Source organism: Vidua chalybeata, chromosome 6, assembly GCF_026979565.1.
Source record: "Vidua chalybeata isolate OUT-0048 chromosome 6, bVidCha1 merged haplotype, whole genome shotgun sequence".
Lineage (NCBI taxonomy): Eukaryota > Metazoa > Chordata > Aves > Passeriformes > Viduidae > Vidua > Vidua chalybeata.
In genome coordinates this window covers 8,822,650-8,843,756 of record NC_071535.1, presented here as the reverse complement: position 1 = coordinate 8,843,756, position 21,107 = coordinate 8,822,650, and the positions used below count along the sequence as shown (strand labels likewise).

Sequence of the window (21,107 nt, the reverse complement as noted above, 5' to 3'; positions counted from 1 at the left end):
CCTGTGCTTTTGGCACTGTGTGTTTCCAGCTGAGCTCTAGCCAGTTGACTGGGTAGTTAAATATCCTTCAGCAGCATAAACAGCTGAGGAAGCCCTGCTGCTCTCTCACACACAGAGCCTTTGGTGGGTGCTCAGGCAAGTACATGGCTTTATATCTATTGCACTACTCCTCTTTGCTACCTGCTCCACACTCTGCTCTGCCTCACTGCAAAACTTTTGCAGGGCTTCAGTGTTACAGAATTTATAGCAGCATTTCCCACAGGTTTTATGATCTTATTATTCTTAGGGTGCTTTCCCTGGATAGTTGTGAGCTGCACAGCCTGCAGAAGCCTTTGCTTGAAGTGTCTCAGAGCAGTCACCTGCCCCTGGTAGCAGGGGAATTGTAGGAGGTGGGATGAGCAGTAAGCTGACCCCACCACTCAGCTCTGCTCTTGTGTTTATGAGAGGGTGAGTCACTTTGCAACCTGGTGCCTCTGTTTTCCATTCACACAGATGGAAAAATCAGTACAGAGGCATAACATATTCTTGGACACTTTGGCCAATACAGCAATCAGAAATTACTTCAGCTTCTGCAGCTCCCCATCCCCTCTCCCGTGCCCACCACAGCAGCCAAGGCGCTGCCTGCTCCCCCATGGGAGAGGCACTCAGTCAGTGATTTCCCCCAGCTATTCCTGCTTAGCAGAGAGTTTGTTTATTTCCCTTTTTTTCTGTAGTTATGTGAACATACACATCATGTATAGTGGTGTTTTTTTTTTTTTTTTTTTTTTTTTTTTTTTTTTAATTTAAAAAGTAGGAAAGATCTGGCAGACAGTATCTGGTGTAATGCCAGAGCACTGGAGAAGCATAAAGGACAAGTTTTGATCTGTTTACTCTGATACTATTCCTCAGGCAGGGATCAATCACTTAAAATCAGAGACACTGTAAATAATTTATAGTAAATACAGCTAAAATCAAGTACACTGATACCTTTTATTTTATGCAAGATAGGGTTTAGTCAAATCCAAGTCAAATTTGTCCCAGATGTAACTCTAGTAACAGCAGTAAACATTGGACAGAGAGGAACTCAGTTCATATGCTTTGTCTTATTTATGGAAACTGAAATACTGTTAATGCAGGCAAAAGTGCAAGGGAGGGTACAAGCTCACAGCAATCCCCTCTCCATGGTCACCATGCCTATTTGTGCTTTGTTTCATTTTATTTAGAAATTATTAAGCATATTGACCACAGCTCTGTGTTTTGAAATCAGGAATGCAAAGAATCCATTTTTATTACTATATTAACCTTTTTTATTTAACCTGGTAATGAAACTACTCAGCTGTGTGGTGAAATCTCAATTAAAATTTGCCTCTCTGGGAGCCACAGAGCCAAATGCTCCAGCATTTATCGAAGTTGGTTTCCCTGTAAAAGCTGTGCTCTGTATCAGATTCTGTTATTCAGGACACAGATCCCTGCTTTCCAGCAAGCATCGTTTCAGGAGGTGCTCTGAAAGCTTTCGGGCTCTCCCAATGATTGCTTCGCTTTTCTTTCACAGCAATTACAGTCTCTTCATTTAATTTCAATGGAAACTTTAGTGTTTTAGACCTTGCCCATGTAGCTGAATGCTCATCTCTGGATCTTATTTCCAGTCCTCAGGAGGACCGGTTTTGATGACCTAGTCTGATTACAGCATCTTTGACAGCTTTAAAGGAATTTGCCCTGGGGAAGAAGACAGCTGCTGCCCTGATGAGGGATTTTTCTGAGCAGGCCTCCCAAGCCAGACATGTCAGTGTGAGATGCTGCCTACATTTTTCATCGTGACCAACAGGTATGTTTAAAAGAAGTTGTGTGTTCTAAGCTGCACAGACCAGTGTGGAGAGAGCCTCTGTTGTTAAACTGCTTAACCTGTTCCTGTTAAAACACTGCAGCTTCTTGGCTTCTTTTCCCTTTTGTTCTATATTCAGCCTCTCTGAAAACTGTGGGCCAGACCTTTGTGCTGGCGTAAAGTGGCATTGCTCCTTCAGTTTATACAGACTGCAGGGTAGGAACAGTCTCTTTGCCAGCGTCTGCAGCTCTTGTACAGCTCTGGTCTTAAACAAGGCTGATGAAATTGAGCACATTTATGAGCAATAGTAACCCTTATTTGGAGCTGCAACAAAATAACTCATCAGACTTTTTAGAATTGAATCAGTATAAAAGCAATATGGTAATCTGTTTCCCTAGAGCTCATTTTTTCATGAATGTTGAAAAGAAGATTATCAACATTTCAAATTCCAAACAACCCATTTTACCTCCAGAAAGGAGGTCTGATCTGCTTAACATGGTGTGGATCAGGAAAGTTCCATGTTCCCTTCCTAATGACATACCAAAACCCGGGAATTAAACTGTTTCACACAGATAAAGTACCTAGAATGAATGGATCATGATTCAGATGAGTATGTTTTGCAATAAAAGATTTTGACAAGTATCTGAATTTACAAAGTTCTATATCTTCATCCTGGAGCAGCTACTTTATTTTTGGAGAACAAATAAAGATTTCAGATAGAAAGGCCAGAACTACCACTGCATGAGCTGGAGTAGTGCCAAGATTTAAGAGAAATCATCCCCAAGACATCTTCAGCCTTGGCTTTGTAAAAGAGATAAGCAGATAGCTTGAAGTTCTGTGAAGTGTTTGATACATGGAGCACTAACTTCTCCTCCCCAGTGCCAGCCCACTTCCACCACATGCTGCCCCAAAATCAAACTCTGAACTGACAAGTAAAGGTGACAGCTACCAATGCCACCTGCTCTAAATTCTCCAAATTCCCTTTTTCCTCCTATGTATTTTTTATTTATGTTGCATATTCCCAGGGAAAAAAAAATAGAAAAAAAAGAAAGAAAAAGGAAGGAGTGTCATTTTACTGCCTTCCAGCTATTTGATTTGTGTTTGGTAAAGGCAAAGGAGCTGAAGGTGTCCTTTCTGAAATGACAATGGAGAGAACAGAATAGAGCAAACCCTCCAGCTTTGATTAGCCTGGCACTTAGTCTAAATCTCTGACACTGATGCTGGCTCACAGTGGATCCTCCTGAAAGACATGACAGAGCGGTGGCTCCTGGAGCATCCCTTGCTAATAACCTTTTGATTTGGACTGTCAGATGTACCATTGAAGAAGCTCACACTATTTCCCAGTTCTGGCATTATCCACACAGCAAGTAACAGACCTTGCCAAAAGCAGGAGTGTCAGGAAAATATGTTTCAGATCTACAGAGTAGATGTCCTGCCCTGTCACAAAGGCAGGAGAGAACTTCTGGGAAGGAGAAGTGGTGGTGTCACTTTTCCATCATCTTCACTTTAGAGTTGCAAAGAGCCTTTTGGCCCTGTATGCTCCAAAAGAATCTAATATTTTCCCAGATTTCCAGACATAGGAAGAAATGCTAACTATAGGAACACTCCAGCCTCAAAACTTCTCCCAGAAACACTTGCTCGAGTGGGTATAATGCATGAAAGACAGAATGCAAGACACTGCACCACCTCAGTGTACCCAAAAGTCTTTGTCAGGGAACAACCATGTAGTCAGAATCACATAAGAGACCAAGAGCTCAGCTTCCACGCTTCTCCCTTCAGACACTATTATTTCAGCATCTCCACAGCCCTCCCATGAAGCTTCATTCCTTGACTTTGCATTTCTCTGCCTTTAAAAGAAAAGGCAAAGTAATTGTTTTATTGAGGAGACTGATTGAAAGGCTCATACATTTGAGATGAAAAATATACTGATGAAAACGCTCCACATGAGAAAAAAAAATGCATTTGTTGAGGCAGAGGTGATTCTGACCAACATATTAATTTAAGCCAAGAGGTTTCCTGGTCCTGGACCAAATTTCTGATAAGAATGAAGGAGAGAATGGGGCAGAAGGAGAGACAGCTGAGCTGGTAGAAGGCAGCTAATAAGAAGCTGCATGTTAGGGGCATTGCACTTGAAGGTTCTGATTCAAACGTACCAGGGGTCAAAGCCAGACCCTGTTTTCCCACTCTACTCTCAAAGCAAATCCTGCTCTCAGCTACCCCATTGTAAGACACAAATTGTCTTGGTGTGAGCAGGATCTTACAATCTCTTGCAGGAATGCCAAAGGATGCTCTGGTTTGGGATGAAAGCACAACTTAAATATTCAGCTTGCCTCTGCAAAACATAACTGCTTTCAACCTGACTTATCTGTATAGCCTGATACCAACAAGTGTACTTTGATGTTCTGCCTGAATTTTCCCTTGCTTATTTTCTTTGCCTCAGCTTAAACTGAGATGAAATTGAATATAAGCTCCAGAAGCTCTCGGCCAGTTTTGAAAATTGTACCAATTACTTTTTGTTAAACCTATTTGTTTTCCTCTGAAATCACCAGTCTCCAGGGTTTGGAGAGGTGGAGGAGAGAGACTTACATACTAATTAGAAAAACAAATATCATCATTAATAGACTTAACATAAATGTAAAGCAGCTGCCGATGACAGAGGGATTTGCCACTTTATTTTTATAATCTTTATCATCCAATATCATCATCCAAATGCTTTCCAATTCATGGGGTTTTTTTACTCATTTGGGCTTTTTTTACACTTCAATCTGCTCTTTTCTCCATTTTTGATGTCCTTGTTTCATGTCATTAATCTAATCTAATCCTCTTCCAAGGTGACACTACAAATGGAGCTCAAGTGCATTTTCATCAGTGCCCTCAAATCACATTATGTAGTTGTCTGTGTCTTGGTGCTTTGTGATTCCTTTGGCTCCTTCCCTTCCCATTGCTGTCAGCCCTGCCCTGCTTGTTGCCCCTCTGAGGGCCAGTTTGGCATTAATGGCTGCCAGCTTTCTAAAATCCTTTTTAGGGGAGAGACAGTGGCTCACAGAAGTCAATTGGAGATTTTTCATAACCTGAGATTAAGACAAGACCACTAATCCCCTTTTGAGGCTGTATCCTGCAGTCATCCTAGGTGGATTTCTCCTCAGGTCAAAGCTCACCAAGGAATGTGGGCAGGAAGCCCCAGCGAACACAACATCAAGCACGGGGTGATTACTGCTAAAACAGAACTCCTGAAGATAATTCCACTTTCCCTATTTCTAAAGGGTTTTCTTTGCATGCCTTTTCTCTTTTATGCCAGCTCAGATGTCCTCCTGCTGGCAGTGGGCTTCTCCTAATTCATGTCATGGCTGATGGCAGCCCTGCCATCAACAGCAGCCCAAATGCTTTGGGCAGAAGTTACAGCTCCACTAGTTTTTGTTCCTAAAATACAAGGAGTGTGTAACAAAAGCTGACTCAGAATGACCTCACTCGCTCAGCCCTGTCCATCTCCCACATCAACAAGACTGACTGATTTAGAATCAGTGAGCCAACAGCAGAAATTAGAATTTGGTTCCTTGGTAACTCTTATTCGATCAATACATGTTTTACATTTTAGGCCCCAGTGACAGGATGATCAGAACAAATTAGAAAATCTCAGGTGGAATAAACCTAATGGCTGTGGGACATTTCTAAAATAAAAATGCATGTTGAATCACAAATAATAGCTTGGCTGCAATCTCAGGAGTCTAATTATGAAATGGATGTGGAATCATTCTGTAATTATTTAGAAAGTTCATTTCAGCGGCCAGAAATTCTCTCTGTGTTTACTATATATCATCACAAGTCCCCTGTGGTTATTTGTAACATCTACCTGGAAAGACACATGAATAAGAGAGGCAATTTTAAGAAATGGAGACTTTTATAAGTCAATGAACTCATGCCAGGAATAAACTGAGACCAAATTCCTCAACAGAGTTAAATCTCTTCCAGTCAGTCCAAATAGAGCAGAGCTTGCTCTGCCCTGCAGCAAGGATGTTCTCACCATAATGCAAAACCCTGCAACACTTCTGCTCAGTGCTTCTATCATTGCCTTAGGAAAAAGCCCAGTTCAAAACCAGGAAAAGCCTGTGCACGATGTGGATTTTAAACTGGTGCCACAGCTCCAGGAACATGATTACCACTTTGAAGGACTTGCTACATGGTCCCCCTGTATTCAGCACTGGTGAGGCTGCACCTTGAATCCTGTTTTCACTTTTAGGCCACTCACTACAAGAAAGATATTGAGGTGCTGGAACAGGTCCAGAGGAGGGCAATGGAGCTGAGGAAGGGTCTGGAGCACAAGACTTATGAGAAGCAGCTGAGGAAGCAGCTCCAGTTTTGACTGGAGAAAATTAGGCTCAGGGGAAACCGTCTCACTTCCTACAACTACCTGGAAAAAGACTGTAGATTCAGGGTGTTGGCCTCTTCTCCCAGTTAACAAGAAATAGAATAAGAGGAAAAGGCCTCAGATTGCACCAGGGGAGGTTTAGATTGGATATAAGGAAAAATCTCTTCACCAAAAGGGTTGTCAAGCACTGGAACAGACTGCCCAGGGAAGCCATTAGGTCACTGTCCCTGGAGGTATTTAAAGACATTCAGATGTGGCACCTGGGACATGGTTTAGTGGTGGCCTTGGCACTGCTGGGTTAACAGTTGGACTCACTGACCTTAAAGATCTTTTCCAACCAAAACAATTCTGACATACTGTACCTGCAAATAGGGCCATGACTCTGCCTTCAGAAGTGAGCTCTGTTGTGATGGATCTGATGCCCACATGCAGTACCACCACCCCAATCCAATTCTTACAAAGGTTAGCAATCCAGGCCCACAGGTCCTGGGTGAATGGCCCAGGTCTGCCCACCTGCACCAAAGGGGTACTTAGAGATCTGTGTGACCATGAAAACTCCCAGCACAGAGTAGTAATAACTGAAGGGCAAAGAGATCCCACTGGGAGAGTAGTCCTGTGGGTCCTTCATGGAGCACCACAGGGACTGTTGATGCTGCACTTTGCACTGATCACAACTGCACTTCCTTGGGGGAAAACACACTGGATACACAGCTCTCTGGCCATCACAGGAACTAACAGGTATACAGGAAGTAAAACTGATTGCTTTCATCCTGGCTGGCTACACACCAAGTGGTACCAGATCATCTTCCCATTTGGTGCTATGTTTCCATTATGCTTTGCTGTTGCTCTTTCTTTTTTTTTTTTTTTCACCAACTTCACAAAAAAGCCACATTTTAGATTGACCACTGGACAACAGATTAATCATGATCTTTCTGGATGTGGAATGGAAACATGCAATCCAAAGAGCTAATTTTTGTCTTGAGGCTGGGATTTACACAGTGCTTTCTTTACTGCAAGTTTGAGGAGAAGAAATGGTGCTGTATGACATCTCATGGGTGTCCCATAACTTCCAGCAGTAAATCTGTTTCTCCAGAGGCAGAAAAAGGAAGAAGGCAACAGCCAGTTATACTCTGTGGGGCAATTTGCTGTTTTATTTCCTGATGTACTCCCTGACTAGTGGAAAATCACTCTTGGCAAACACAAAACTTACCCTGCTTCCAAAAGGTGCATCTCTAAATTATTAATCAAGAGTACACAGAACCGCGAAAGGTGGAATACTGAACAAAGGCTCAATTGACACTCTGGAAGTTGAGGAAGATATGGAAGACTCCCCTCTAATTTATTTATTCCTTTTCTGTTCTGTTATCCTGATCTGCTGCTTCCAGTTACCACTGCACCCCACACTGTATGGTATTACGTGATTTTGTTTTCAGATTGTTGGAGATAAAGTTACTTCATTATTAATATATATGCACTGTGCATATCCATAAATATTGAATATAGACGTGTGTGTGTGTGTAAACCTACTGGAAGTGTTAATAGTTAAGATAAACGAAGTCCATTATTGCAATGAGTGACTATTTCTATGACCCTATTTGCAATAAAAGCAGATTCAATGATATGAGAAAATTGCTAGGTTTCAGAATAATTGAACCAGGCCTGATGAATCCCCACAAAGGCATCATTTACAAAGTACTTTGCTTGTCTAAAATATTTATTCCCACAAAAGGAAATGGGAAAAGAGTTCATATGGTTACACAGCTATCCTCTGAGTGTAAAATTGTTTTATCATGTTATGTTTATTTCCTAGACATCTTCCACTGAGGTATTGCAGAAAAAATACTGGCTGTGCAGTTAATTCCTTTGTGTGGACTGTTCATATTTATTCTCTGGGAAGTCAATCATGTTTTGTTTAGGCATGTTTTGTTTTTCTGCTGAGCAAACACTTAAGCAACCCTTTTCTTGTAAAAACTTATTTGCATATACAATGTGCACCATTCAATGTCAGTGCTACACAGAGAGTTGAAATGTTTTTGCTTTCTCTCCTATGTAGCATGGAAAGTAGTGGAGCAATTGATAAAAATGTTGGTGTTGCTCTTTAAGACTGCATTATATTGTTCATGTTTAAGGGCTACATCAGTAGTTATAGATAATTTTAGTTTGCCTTTTATTGAAAGCCTGGATTGATTTTTACTATCAAATGTTCACAGCAAAATGTTTCCAAGCAATCTACAGACAAAAAATTACTCCCAGCAATTATCCACTGAATAAATCTGAATAATGAATGCATTGACAAAAGTCACTATCTATTTGTGAACAATTAGCTGAAAGAAATAGAGGTGACACTCATAAGCTAAATAATTCATTTATGAATTATTTGTCCAGCTTTGTTTCTGACATACTTTGCATGAAATTAGATCAAAGCTTAGATGAAAAATTACTTTAAAAGGAAGGGCAATATTAAAGGAAATTCTTACAGCTTCTAATGTAGAAATCATTCCACTCTTATTTATTACCAGTGATTTCAGAGGCTAGAGAAGTTATTTTCCTGGATTCTTTTACTTTAAGCATTGGGCTGTGTTTTATTCCTAACATATATCCAATTTTAGGCTGTTAAACTACAATCAAAAGCACTTAGTACGAATGGAACTGTCCCTGTCATGAGATTTGAACTCCTGACAACATCTTTATCCACTGAAACTTGAGTGCCCAGGTAACTACTAATTATTCAAGCATTTACAGCCATTACTATCAATATAATTAGCACATCTTGAGATAAAAGTGAGAATGCCACTATGAAATTATCATCCCTGGCATTTAGATAGCAATCTTTCATGAAAACATTTATAAGCTGGCATGAAAAATTATAACTGTTGTCTCCATATGTCCATTTCTTGAATACAACAAATCCCATCAACTTCTGCATTGGTGGTTTTTGGTTGTTTTTTTGTTTTGTTTTGGTTTGGTTTTTTGTGGTTTGTTTTTTTTTTTGGGGGGGGGGTTGTTTTTGTTTTTGCTTTTGTTTTTTAATTACCAAAATATCTTTGACCAAATACTTAGAAAACTGTAAAATCTTCCTTTGAACAAAGCCAGGTTCAGTGAAAAAGACATGAACAAGGTTTTTCATTCAGATCTAAAAGTGCATTGCCCCACTCTGCAGAAATAAGAAGCTCCACAAGACCTTCTTATGTGCCTTGCTGGGTGACACTAATAAAAATAAATGAGACAGTTTGCATGGACAAAGTCAAAGCTAGATAAGGACTAGAGTCTGAGTTCCCTAATCCCACCTTCATCAATTTTGCTGGCCAAAGCAGGCAGGTAAATTCCTTTTACGTGAATTAATAGTAAGTGATTATCACAACAGGAGGAAGGAGGAGCCAGAGAAGCCAGGGACCATGGTTTGACAGGTTTTGTCACCTTTCTGTCTAGGATCTACTATGAACAAAATTTTAAAGACTGTCTTTTCCCCACCAAAAGCCACCCTAGATTTCCTGAAATAACCTCTGTGGAACACTTGCAGGACACAGCAGAGAGGGGATTTTGGAAGCATTTCACAAGGCCTGCAGCTGTGAGCTGGTTTCAGCATGAGGAAAAACCCTCCATCACCCCAATGCATAGGAAAGAGAAGGTAAGGAAACTTTTCAGAGAGCTTTCAAGTATGGTGCCTTCAGTGGAGAGCCCTAGACCAGCAAAATCTATTCCTCTCCACATGGATGCTGATGTCTCTAAGGGCAGGCTTGAGGACAGTACACCCATGCAGAGGCTGAGCTGCAGGAGGGCAGCAAATCCTGAAGGGTTTGCTGACCCCACATCAGCCACAGAAGCCTCCTCTGTTGCTCTGGCCCAGTTTTCTCTGGGGGAGGATCCCAATCCTTTCCATCTACTCACCCATTCCCCATATCCCTGAAAGGAAGTGAATAAGTAGTGAAGCCCACAGAGCAGCTGTGCCCTCTGGTTCCCAGTGCCTGTATGAGCATCTTGCCACCCTCTCTACACTGCAGAACAAGGGCCAGCCTGAACATGACATGAAAATATCCATCCAACCACCTGCAATAAAACCAAACCATGTACATTACACATGGCACTGTAAATAAATTGCTCCAGGAAAAGAATGAAAAAAAAAATAAAAAAAAAGCACAAGCTTGTGCTTGCAGGGACAACAAACCAGTATATTTCAGCAATCATGGCAGGTATATTTCTAACTAGAAATTGTATATTTGATGATGCCCAGCCTTCAGCATTTGACAAGGGGCTGTTAAAGTCTCTTGAACATTAAATCACCTCTCTTTCTATCAATAATCTTATTATAATATGAGTAGAAATGTCAAATGTTTAAATCCCACTTTATTACTATAATAATGGATTTAATTTGTAAAACATATAAAGTGAGGCCATAACTGTTCTGGAGGGAGATATCTGTCATCCCACTATATTTATATAATTTGCTGATGACTTTACCCACATATTTTGAATGGAAGAAGCATTAAAAGCAATCCCACCTGCAAGATTTTTGTGACTGGGAATGGATTCCGGAAAGGAAACCAACATGATCACAGAAATGCAGCAATTGCTGTTAAAAAAACCACCCCCAACTTCACATTTATGCAGAACAAATACGTAGGTGTTTATCTGTGACTTGCTCCATTCAGGCCCTCTTCTGCTGCCAGAACAGCCCTGCTTCCAGCTGCACAGCCAGTATTATCACTGGGTGCTATTTTTGGCTCCCGAGTACATCTCATCCTTCCCACGCCAGCCTGGTACGAAGGGCACAAACTCTTCTTTCCACTCCTTGTCCTCTGCTGCCGGCTCCGTCCCCGCTGCTCAGGGGTCTCCGGACGCTTTTCCCTGCTCCTTCTCATTTTCTGGGCAAGAGGCTTTCCATCCAAAGCTTCATGTGGGAGGCTTCATGTTGGCATCCAGAGTACATGTCCCAAATATGTCCAGCCTCACTTTCTGATCCTAGTGCCAAAGAGCTGCAGGTAAGTAATCTTCTCATGGGTGATGAAGTTCCTGTGTCCAGTGCCTGAAGCTTGTTACAAATGGGTTGTTTTTAGGGTCATACAATTTCACAGCTATCACCTTGGTAGGTTTCCAGCTCTTGTCACAGTATGTTAACACCAGATTTCTGTCTGAGGGGACAGTGCTTTGTTCATTCTGACACTGTGGAGCTTTGATTTCTGTAAGTTAATAAAGTCTAGTGAATATCATGAAATCACTTCCTTTTTAAGGTCTTCCTTGGCTAGATGTTATCCAACCAGGCAGTTTAATGTTTTTCTCTTCTGATGTGATGTCGCTGCTAAGTGTCGCCCTACGACATGAAATAACTCACACACACACACTAAGATAGAAAGAGTAAAAGGAAGCAAAGGGAGGGAACTTTATTTCTGACCTTGTAATATATAGAATTCCAAAAGTGGCAGGGAATTGGAGGATGAAATTGCCACTTCTCCAACTACACTGGTTAAACTAACAGTCTATCAATTATTTCCTCTTACAAAGATGAATGTAAAACAATTATTATTTATATGACAGTGTGTGAGAAACTCTAGTAGAAATATGTAATCAGAAGGCATAGAAAACTTTAAAAATAACTTTAAAACTTTTAAAATAACAGGGAAACAGCTAAGTGCTTGGAAAAGCTCATATGGGCAACAGCTACACTTGGAGTTATAAATCTCTTCAAAGATAAGGTTCAGTTTCCTTGGTTGTGCCACAGGAGAAGCCCTTATAGCTATAACCACCCCTAGCCTGAGCTAGGCTGTGTCTCCCTAAACCTGTTTCATTTTACACAGAATAATCAAATATTCATTATGTGAGTAAGTGTGTGTGTGGCTGTTGCAGAGGGATTGGGGTATTCACCTGGTAGATGAGAGACCCTGTTCCCAGTGACCACTCCAATGAATATTTAAGTATTACATATTAAGTATTCATTGGAGCAAGGATAGGAGCAGACTTCTGCCACCCCCAAGGGAGCGCCCAAACACGAGGCTGTAAAGTCATTCTTTCTTTCTTTCTTTAGCTCAATGAATATTTAATTATTCAAGGCCAAACAAGACAGCTCCAGTGGCAGAGACTGAGATTCCCTGCTCCCCTGTATGCACCTTAACCCTGATGATGAGAGTGTGTATATAAGATGTAGCTTTGTATTTCTTTGGATTCAGAAAGAAGTGAAATCCAGGTTTTCCATAACCTGAATGGGGCTTCCAGCTTTGTAGCTGCTGAATGAAAAACACAGAGCTCTAACACACACTGTCCCCAGTCAGAAGACAGAGGTCATATGACCCCAGGATCAGAGAAAGCATCCTTATCAGTGCTGAGATTGGTTTTATGAATCTCTCAGGAGAAGGGATCAAAGCTGAAGACATTCCTCACCCCACAGCAGTTCCTGCTGGCTATGTAATATGTCTTTTGGGGTTATCCAGAACGTGATGTGTAACAAAACCTATTTATCCCCTTTACTCTGGGGTCTGACACCCCCACATTGCAGTCAATGGGATCTAATCCTGTTTCTGCAGTCCAAGGAGTGGGTGTGTGAAATGGTGAGCATGGGGAAAGCATCCAATGAGAAAAGTCAAGGCAATGGCATTTGGGTCTAAAAAAGGACAAAAGTAGATAATTAAGGAGTAGAAAGATTAAAGCAAGGAAAAGAATTGAAGTAAGGAGCACACAATCACTGAGTGGGGGAACAACAAACAAGGAGGGGAAAAGGGAGCAGAGACAAATCCAGAAGAAATAATAACCTTTATCTAGTAGAGAAACAGAGGAGAGAGATGGAAAGGGCTAGAGAAGATTACTTCAGCCTTAAAAATAAAATGTTAAGAATCTCTATCCTTCACTTTGAAAAGCAGAAAATTTACCATCTGCTCTCTGCTGCCAGGGGACACTGGGTGTCTGAATCAAGGTTCTTTGGATTACTTTGGGCAGTGGGAGCATTCCTATGCAGAACAGTGAGTTATTACTGTTATTGCAGCTCTGTTTCTTGTAATTTCAAAGAATCCACAGCATTATGATTCTGTTGTCAAAGACTAAATGTGGTTTCCAAGCAAAAACCAGAGCAACAGCATAATTGTCATATTGAAATGCAAATCAATTACCTTCTTGTACCCATCAGGAGTGTCCAAACCCAAGTCAGCTGCACAGTCCCAGTTTTTGAAATGGTAATGCTGCATTCTGAATGGAACTGCTTAGCTCAGAACATTTCAAAGGTGCTCCAAATGATACGGTTCATATATTTCATATCACATTTATGTTCTTCCAAGAACAGCCCAAGGCTGTTGAGCAGCCACCTTCAGCAAATATTTGTTACAATTTAGAGAAATCCTTTCTGAACATTTTGCTGTCCATTGCTCTACCTATCCTTTTCCCTGAGAATGCACCTTTAGAGTACTGCAGATCTGTGGCAATGTAGGAATATCCCTTTTGTCTGGCTGTAAATATTACAGTGGTCTGGCTGTGTCCAAGCAGATGTGTTACGTGTCATGTCCTTCGAGGGACACATCCACCAAAGATGAAAAGTTCACCCAGATACTTCACCCTGTTTGAACTTCACGTGTTTTGTGTTTTGATCAACTCTTTAGACAGATGACAGCAGCTATCCTCCTTCCATACTGAGGAAAAGGCCACCTGTGGACCAAGCTGTGGGGGAAAAGCGGAGAGCAGAGAGAAGGGTTCGATTTCGTGAGCCAGAAGAAGTCATTGAACATGGTATGCCCAAGTTATCAGGAATTTTGGCATGACCTTTCTAGCTTTTGACATCCACTCTGTCTGCCCACATCAGCTTCCCCCTCAGATAATTTGTGATTTTTCAGCTCAGTACAGAGCAGAGGGTGGATGATTTTTGCTCTGTGCTCTGCAGAGCTGCATCTGGTCCATTTGCCTACCTGCCCTGGGATGGACAGGCTCCTGCCTCACCCTCAGTTGCTGTCACAGTGACTCCTGAGTCAGCCCCCACAGGGGTCATTGTACACCATGGGCCTGGCTGGGCCCCAGGGCTTCCCCAGAGCAATGTTTCCACTCAGACCACATTTAAACATAATTATGTCACTGTGGGTAACTCAGATGCCACAGAATACAACAGCAGAGGTCTGAGCCTAGCAGCCAGGATGTAATAACTTCTGCCAACAAAGGCACCCAAGGACTGACACAGTTAACAAAACCTCTGGTCTTTTTATTCATGAGCCAAAATATTGCAAGTAGGTCAACTGGGAGTGACCTTCAGCAGAGGTCTGGCACAAGGATCCAGTTTGCACTTCTGTATGGACTGTATGCCACACCAAATAATAACTGGTATTACCTCTGACTTTCCCAAACCCATCCAACCAAGAAAATTGTATTTATTGGTAGAGAACTAAAATTATATGTGTTTGATATGTCAGCTGGTCAAAACACAGGTGGCAGAATGGTAAAATTTCTATGTCAGCCACCTGTTTGGACTGCTACAGCTTCTGAAAATAAGGCTTGGCATCTGCTGTGTCTATAAACAGAACTCTCATTTGTTTGGCAATACATTGTTTGGGATGCCTCCTGATGCATGAAGGGGAAGCTGTTTCTTGATAAGCTTGTTGACATGGCCTGGGCTTTCCCACCAAAACTGAACTCCTGGAAAGACTCAGTGAGTCAGACTTAAATTCCTCAAAGCTCATCTGACTGCTCAAGAGCAGGATTCTGATGGGAATTAATAATTCCCTCAGCTCTCTGCTGGAGTCCATACCCCACATCAGCACTGGGAATCCTGCAGTCAGTCCAGCCCAGGGGACCAGGCTGGTCACCCACTGGCTCTGACTTCAGCAAAGCCGTGCTGGAACTCATGCAGGGAGCTGCAAGCATGGAGAAGACTCTGACTCTTTTTCATGGAGACATCAGGAATGTTCCAACCCATTATTAGTATTCTGTGTTGCAAACAGTCTGTGATTTAGGTTATTTGCTGTTTGTCCACACAATATTACTCACATTAAGGCTGGTAAAATGAAGGTTTCTGGCACCACTGAAATTTTTCCATTTCCAATCCAGGATTTTTCATCCTGGATTTTGTCTAGGCCCTGGCTGCCAAGCAGACTCATTTCCAGGATATTGTTGAAATGAAAGTTAGTCTGACAGTGCTTTCTTAACTTTCATTCTTTCAGCCTGCTGGTCTAAATCCTTTCCTTTCTAGGAAATATGTGGAATAGGGAGGGGTTTTAGCAGAGCTGTTTCCTGACCTCCCTGCAACAGCAGCAATCCTGCCTCTGCATTCTGGCACACAATAATTTTTCCTCATTTTCCTGAAATTCACCTGCATCTGCATGTTTGCATGGATTGAGTAGGTCCTCATCCAGAGCCAAAAGTGGTGTAAGAGGTTGCCCAGCATCTCCAAGGTGACAGGCAATTTCAGAGACACTGCTTGGTTCTGGCTTTTCTTGTTCACCCGCTGCCAAGAGACCTTTCCAGGCAAGTAAGAACATTTTCATTTTGTTTTCTAGTAATTTCCTGCTGTGACTACATAGTGGGTAAGTAGAATTTTTCACATTATAGCTGTGAGCCATCGATAGCATTAACCTGAGTTTGCTTTTGCAGCTGGTGGGATGCACTGTGCAAATATACCCTCCATATACACAGCCGTTTGTGATGTCAGTGGTTGTTGCTTTTTCTTCTCAGCATAAGCAGCACAAGGTGCTGATGAGGTCTGGCGCAATTTTAAACAAGACATCTAGTAAGACAAATAGTGGAAACAAGAATTAAATCCCTGAAGCTATTTTTAATTTAAATATAATGAATATATTTTATGGCATTAGAATAGGTAGAGGTTTCTCACTAAGATATGCAAGGAAAGCACCCCAAGCTAAACAATAGCTCTCCCTGCTGAGTTTTGTATGAGGGGAAGAGGCAATTCATTTACATGCTGACAGCAGGGTAGAAATAATAAAAATAATCAGGTTTTTGTTTTGTTTTGTTTTGTTTGTTTTGTTTTGTTTATTTTTGTTTGGGTTTTTTTTGGTTTTTTTTGTTTTGTTTTGGTTTTGTTTTTGTTTTTGTTTTTGTTTGAGGCCTGGCAGCCTCACAGACCCCCAAGAAAATGAGTGTATCTAGATATTCTGATGATGGTGATCATTTCTAGAGACCCTGGGCAACATGCAGCCCCTGCTGTAGGCAGTGCAGTGAAGGGGAGAGGGGTACTATACACGTGTATATACACACACAGAGCTGTAGTTTTGGGAGGCCAAAGAGCCTCTCAGGCAGATGTCCCCATAGCCCTCAGCTATTGCTCTTGTCCAGGAAGAGGGGCTGTATGCTCATGACAATGCAACCATCATCTAGGGCTGTTATTGGGCTAGAAACAGGGTACTACAGCCAGAAAAGGGCTCGGTGGAAAAGCAAAGATCAACTATTCTTCAGGGCACGGTGGAAATGTGTTCCCAAGGCAGGAACTGAGACAAAATCTCCTGTATTCAGGTCCAGTGCTTTTCTCAGATGAGTTGTCGTGAGACTGGGCACAGGTCTGTGCTCTTCCAACAAGCAATTTAACTAATAAATTTAAGCATTAAGTTTCTAGTTGTAATCTAAAAAAGCAAATTTGATTTTCAACACCAAAATGTAGTAATGGGCTGAAGCTGTTGTGAGCACAGCTCACCACAATTCTGCAGGTGGAATTACTCATCTGCATTATTTTTTTCTGTTCATGGATAGAACGTATTTCATAACTGAGAGGATATAAGGAAAGCCCATTTTTACATTTGAGATCACCCAGAAATTTCACATGGAAAGTAGCTTTTTAAAAGTTGGAACAGGTTACAAGCACTTCATATGAAATGATTGATGTGAAAAGCTGCTCAGCTTCCACAGGAAGGTTTCCCTACTCCCATGTGTGCTCATCAGCCGAGCCCCACGTTGGAAAAGGCAGGTGGGGCACCCAGTCAGGAGCTGTAGCCTGTGGTGTGGGAAATCTCACAAGGGAAACACCAACTCCCAACTCACAAATCTCTGCAAAACCAGAAAGTGGTGAGCAGTTCCCTGGCTAAACACCTTCATATCAACCCTTCATAGAATAATGACAAATAAACAAATTTATAAAATCTGAAGTCTGCACATGGATAATTTGAAAACAGAAAGAAGGGCTAAATTCAAATGAATAAATTACTTGCTGCAAATAATTCACTCAGATCTATTATGGGACATTGATTTGGTTTCTGGTTAGCTATAAAATGACTGCCTATTAACATTTTACCTTTTCCCCATACACTTTTTGATACATTATTATGTGTTTCTGGCTTGGTTTTATGACTTTTACCTTCCTCTCTGTACATCTGTATGACAGTTTAATTGACTGGTGTGTATTCCAGGGCTCAGAGTAGAAGCTAATTTAAATATGTTACAGCTAATGTTGGCCCTTTACCCATAATAATACACTCCACATTTTTATCTTCTTATTGATTATGTGCATATGGCAGGAAAATAGCTGCACACTATGGGTTTTATTCAGGCATGAATTTGGCTTTATACTGCATGTGTAATACTCTAAGTGCTTTGTGAAATAGTGCCGACTGTGCAATGGCCATGCAGTCAGACAGAGCAGCCAGATCTGAATCAAACTGGATCCCCAAGGGCCCTGGATGGATACACACAGGCAAGGACTGGGACACAGCTGTCAGCAAGCTGAATGCAGCCCTCTGATTTCCACATGTGTGCTGTGCCCGACCTGCGGCACTTTAAACATGTTTAAAAAATATTTTGAAGGCAAGAAAAACCTTTACAGTATCCTCTTGCTGAAGAGCAAGTGCAGAGGATGTTCTGGTGTAATTAGCACACATAGCACTCTGAGAGTGGTTCAAACTGCCAGAGCTTTCTGAACATGCCTCTTGGTTAATGGAGCCATGTTTGGGTTCTTCCCATAATTAGCAGGAGTCCCAAACAAGCTGACTTACCAGGGAAAAGGACAGAAATCTACAGCTTCTCTCTTTTATGGAGCATTTGTGAACATTAAATAATTAGACCAAGTAGCTTCATATTCTCTTAGCATTCAACTTAACATTTAGTGTAAAGGTATAAAAAATAATTGCTGTAGGGGAAGTTGAGATCATGCATTAGCTATGCTAATCCTGTTCTTATTGTATATAATTAAACTCTTTCAATGCTCCATTAGATGATATCTTTTATACTCACCACCTTCCATCAGGAGATGTGACTCACTATCATTTAACTGATCCCTACAGAAGTGCTCACCATCAGAGCCCTCTGTTCCCTGCTGCTGCCAGAAAACTGGGACAAAGGCATCAGCAGGGGATCAAATTTGGGAAGCATTTAAGATGGCACTAAAATCATGCTGCTTTCTTTTTTTTCTTCTCATCACTGTTCAGCAGATGACAGGACATCATCTGGATTGCCTGTGTTCCTGTGGCTCTTGTTTTGTGCAGTGCTGATTCTTGCTGTGAGTCTCTACTACACCAGCATGAAGCAAGATGTCACAGTCCTGGAGGAATTTCAATCCCGACTTGTCATCTTCTTTCTTCATATAAGACACGTTGCTCAGAGGTGCTGGACTTGGTTTCTGAGGCAGTAGCAGTGGCCTCCAGCCTGACACTGCTAAGAAACATCAGTACAAAGCTCCCAGCCTACTGCAGCCACATGCAAGGAACCTCATCTTTGAGCAACCTTTGAGCATCCACCTCAAAGAGCAAGAAAATCACCCCTGCTGTGCACCATCCAGCAAACGCTTGTTTTCCTTTTCCCTTCTTTGTTGTTTTCCTTTGTTTCACATCAATGAACATTCATACTAACGCATTGAAGTCCCACCAAACTCATGCTGCATCACCCTAAACAGCAAACAAGTATGTAGATTTGATTACCCAGAATTTATAAGCTGCTGACATGAGGAGCAAAAGCAGAGAGGGAAATGCATTGATCTGTGCAGGCAGCAACAAACTTGGAAGAAAAGTCTTGTGAATCTCGGCTCAAGGCTTTAGATACCAAACCATCTTTCTCCTCAAGTCTCCTAAGAATTATTCTGCAAAGGCTAAAATAAAGCTGAGCTATTGCACAGACACTGCTCTGGTGGCCAAATGCTTGGCAAGCTGCTATATTTATACACCTGAAATGATTATTAGTAAAATCCCAGCAAATGGCTCTTTTGTTTCCTTTCACACATTTCTTTCATCCATGGGCAAAAGCTGGTTCTTAATGCTTCACTTGACTCCCAAGTGTGGAAAAGAACATGGAAACTCATTTAAACAGAAAATAGTTTATTTGCCTAACATAATAAATAGCATAATTGAAACCCAGGTTAATCATCAAAACAGTAGTTTAATCATCTGGGTTTGATTCAGTCCATAAACCCCACGGGCTGACATGCAGGATTTATGATAGTGCTTGTATTCAGACAGAGGCTATGCCTGAGTATTCCAGGCCTTATATCATGATAATATGGACTGCTTATGAAGGTGTTGGATGCATAGTTCCTTTATCATTATCCCACCATACTATGCATTTCTCTGAAAGGAATCCTTGTAACAGAGATCATCTGAAACGATGCTCTGGGTTTCTGAGAGGAGAACAAATGACTGCAAGTTCATGAGCTCCAAAGAACCAGCACAACCAGGTTTTTAGATATTAGAATCTGCTCAGCTAGCACCTGATGTGTGCTTGGGACTATTTTGTATGGTAAGATTGACATCAGAACCTGTAAGTAATAGAAAAGGGGAAAAAAAAGAGGGGGAAAAAACATTGCAGAGAAGATGAAGAGATGTCTGCAAGACCTTGGTTTATATTTCCCCTGTCATTGCAACCATCAAAAAGAAAAAATGGTGCTTTATTTCTAGCTATTTTTTTTAAAGAAGGCCATACATCTGCCCCAGCAACCTTCTCCCAAGCAGCTCAAGAACTTTAACCAGGAGAGGATAAATAGGAACATAACATGAAATCTTCTCTCAGGAGAAGAGGAGGCAGCAGCTTGATTGAGAACAACTCAGAAAAATTGCAGCCCAAGACAGAAAGAAGTGCCTTCAGTGGCTCCCCTCCTGCCTCTCCTAAGCTGTGAAAGCCACAGGCAGGCACTGGACACGAGCTGGCCGGGGAAGCAGAGGGTGCAGCAGGAGCAGGGTTTGGCTCAGGGGTCTGTGTGCAGATCACTCAGGCACCCCAGCTCAGAGGGTGAGTCCCACCACTGCTTCCCTCCCTTCTTCCCATCTCAGCCCTGCTGTTTAGGTAATAAAGAAGAAAGGTTTGAAACCTGTGTGCTGGTGAATCTCGGGAAAAGGTTTAGACTGGTACCTGCATGGGGCAAGGGGGTAATTTCAACTTCTGTTTGCATTTTTTGAATGTTTGTGATATTTTTAATGTCCAGGTTGAGACTCTTTGGCAAATCAGTGGTGTTTCTTTTTGGTCTCTGGGCTGACTCCTCTTAGGACTGTGAGGGAAAATGTGGAGGTGGTGTGAAGACCAGACATGTGCTCAGCTTCCTGCACAGCTCCCAGGGGATGGACAGAGGACCACCTTTACACTGAACCTGCTATAAAAGGAAAATGTCCACATTCCTCTTCTTGGGGCACAATTTATTGGTGTGAGTGAGAACTGCTATCACATCTGGGCTGTTAGGGATATTTAGCAGAGGAACAGCTATTTTTGGCCTTTGTGCTGGCTGTGTTTGGGACTGTTTGGGCATGGGAAAAGGCAGCACTCCAATTATCTTGAGACCACTCTTGAGGTCTCACCATGGCTTTACAAGGTCTCCTGGGTCAGAATTGTTTACTGTGGTCAGTCAGATACTTGGCAGGCAGCAGGAAGGCAAATCAAAATTGCCTCCAAGCCAGAAGGTTTGAAATAAATGAAGGCTAAAACCTATTTCTGGCAGAGCAGTGTCATCTTGTAGATGAAGAAACTGAAGCTAAGAAAGCCATTGCATGTGGAAGTGAATGAAGTGGGTCAATAACATGACTGGGAATAGGAGAAAAAATTCCAGCTCCTGGGCCTGCA

General features: G+C 41.8%; 1 protein-coding gene across 2 annotated transcripts; it reads left to right on the top strand.

The window, feature by feature from the left end:
• The first annotated feature begins 1,635 nt into the window (after positions 1-1,635).
• C6H14orf180 (chromosome 6 C14orf180 homolog) lies at positions 1,636-20,412 on the top strand. 2 transcript variants are annotated; one of them, XR_008431494.1, is made up of 4 exons: positions 1,636-1,804; positions 8,777-8,880; positions 9,688-9,795; positions 13,745-13,826. XR_008431494.1 is itself a non-coding variant. In XM_053945825.1 (4 exons), the coding sequence occupies exons 1-4, from the start codon at positions 11,093-11,095 to the stop codon at positions 18,697-18,699; spliced, it is 408 nt and encodes a 135-aa protein (XP_053801800.1). In that variant the 5' UTR covers positions 11,081-11,092; the 3' UTR covers positions 18,700-20,412. The 2 variants fall into 2 exon arrangements, 1 of the variants encoding a protein (XP_053801800.1); XM_053945825.1 differs by lacking the exons at positions 1,636-1,804; positions 8,777-8,880; positions 9,688-9,795 and adding exons at positions 11,081-11,146; positions 15,626-15,652; positions 18,500-20,412 and having other exon boundaries at positions 13,745-13,871.
• The last annotated feature ends 695 nt before the right edge of the window (positions 20,413-21,107 follow it).

Excerpts from the sequence above, each read along its gene's own strand:
- C6H14orf180 (XM_053945825.1), top strand. The coding sequence starts at position 11,093 with ATGTCCCAAATATGTCCAGCCTCACTTTCTGATCCTAGTGCCAAAGAG. Across the intron at positions 13,872-15,625 it reads AGAAGAAGTCATTGAACATG|TAATTTCCTGCTGTGACTAC; the intron begins GTATGCCCAAGT and ends TTTGTTTTCTAG. Across the intron at positions 15,653-18,499 it reads CTGCTGTGACTACATAGTGG|ATGACAGGACATCATCTGGA; the intron begins GTAAGTAGAATT and ends ACTGTTCAGCAG.